Source organism: Debaryomyces fabryi (assembly GCF_001447935.2).
Source record: "Debaryomyces fabryi strain CBS 789 chromosome Unknown contig00424, whole genome shotgun sequence".
NCBI classification, from domain to species: Eukaryota; Fungi; Ascomycota; class Pichiomycetes; order Serinales; family Debaryomycetaceae; genus Debaryomyces; species Debaryomyces fabryi.
The window spans coordinates 1-923 of record NW_015385848.1 but is presented as its reverse complement, the minus strand read 5'-3'; the positions used below and the strand labels follow the sequence as shown (position 1 = coordinate 923).

At 34.9% G+C, this 923-nt stretch overlaps 1 protein-coding gene across 1 annotated transcript; it reads left to right on the top strand.

Annotated features, from left to right (window-relative positions):
* Positions 1-44: 44 nt before the first annotated feature.
* Positions 45-446, top strand: AC631_05995 (uncharacterized protein; the record flags this gene model as incomplete). The annotated part of the gene is made up of 1 exon (XM_015614824.1): positions 45-446. A coding segment is annotated over one exon (402 nt), but the record flags the coding sequence as incomplete, so codon positions are not given.
* Positions 447-923: the final 477 nt, after the last annotated feature.

The window sequence follows — 923 nt, the reverse complement described above, 5'->3', positions numbered from 1 at the left end:
GTGGCCACACCGATTTTGGTAGTTTGACTTTACTTTACAACCAGGTTGTTTCAGGTCTTCAAATAAGAATTTCAAGTGGTGAGTGGAAGTATGTTCCTTCAGTTCCCGGTGCAATTATATGTAACATAGGCGACACCCTCAATTTCTGGAGTGGAGGATACTTTAAGTCAACAATTCACAGAGTAGTAAGACCTCCTCCTGATCAGGTTGATACACCACGAATTGGAGTTTTCTATTTTGTCCGTCCTGGAGATAATGCGAAAATTGAAATTGCTGAATCTGCTGTTTTGAAAAAGTTAGGCTTATACAGAAAAATAGAGCCAATTATAGGAACGGAATATGTTCGTAGCAGAGTGAAAGATTATCATCACAAGAAAGAGTATTTAAAGCAAAACAATGTTAAATTTCGCGTAGGAGAATTTGAAATAGATGATGGATTCGACTAAATTCATCTACTAAATATATAGCGCTACCTTTCATTTTTTTAAAAACCAAAGATTTCTAATGCTCTTTGAAAATAAGTTATATAGTTGCTCTGATTTAATCGGCGTGGGGCTCTCTATAAAGACCTCTGGGGTTGATATTATCTTTTGAATTAATCACAAAGTATTTCTGTTATGTGTATAAATATTTTGTATTCTAATTTTTATGGCTATTTAGATCTAGTATTTGCCCGTACGGATAATTTATTCAACCGATGCGAATGATCCTGCCTAACGGAGTAAGACAACCGAAATGTGATCCAAAAGAACTTCCTAACCTAATTTTAGGGGTTTGGGGTCGACATTCTATTATTTAACACAATAGAATAGAGTTTTTTGAGTAATTGCGGAGAATATTTTTAATTTGAAATACGACTCTGCATCGGAACCGGCTAAAACTTAACTTTAACAATCGAGAGTAAGTTTTCAGTGGGCAATTTT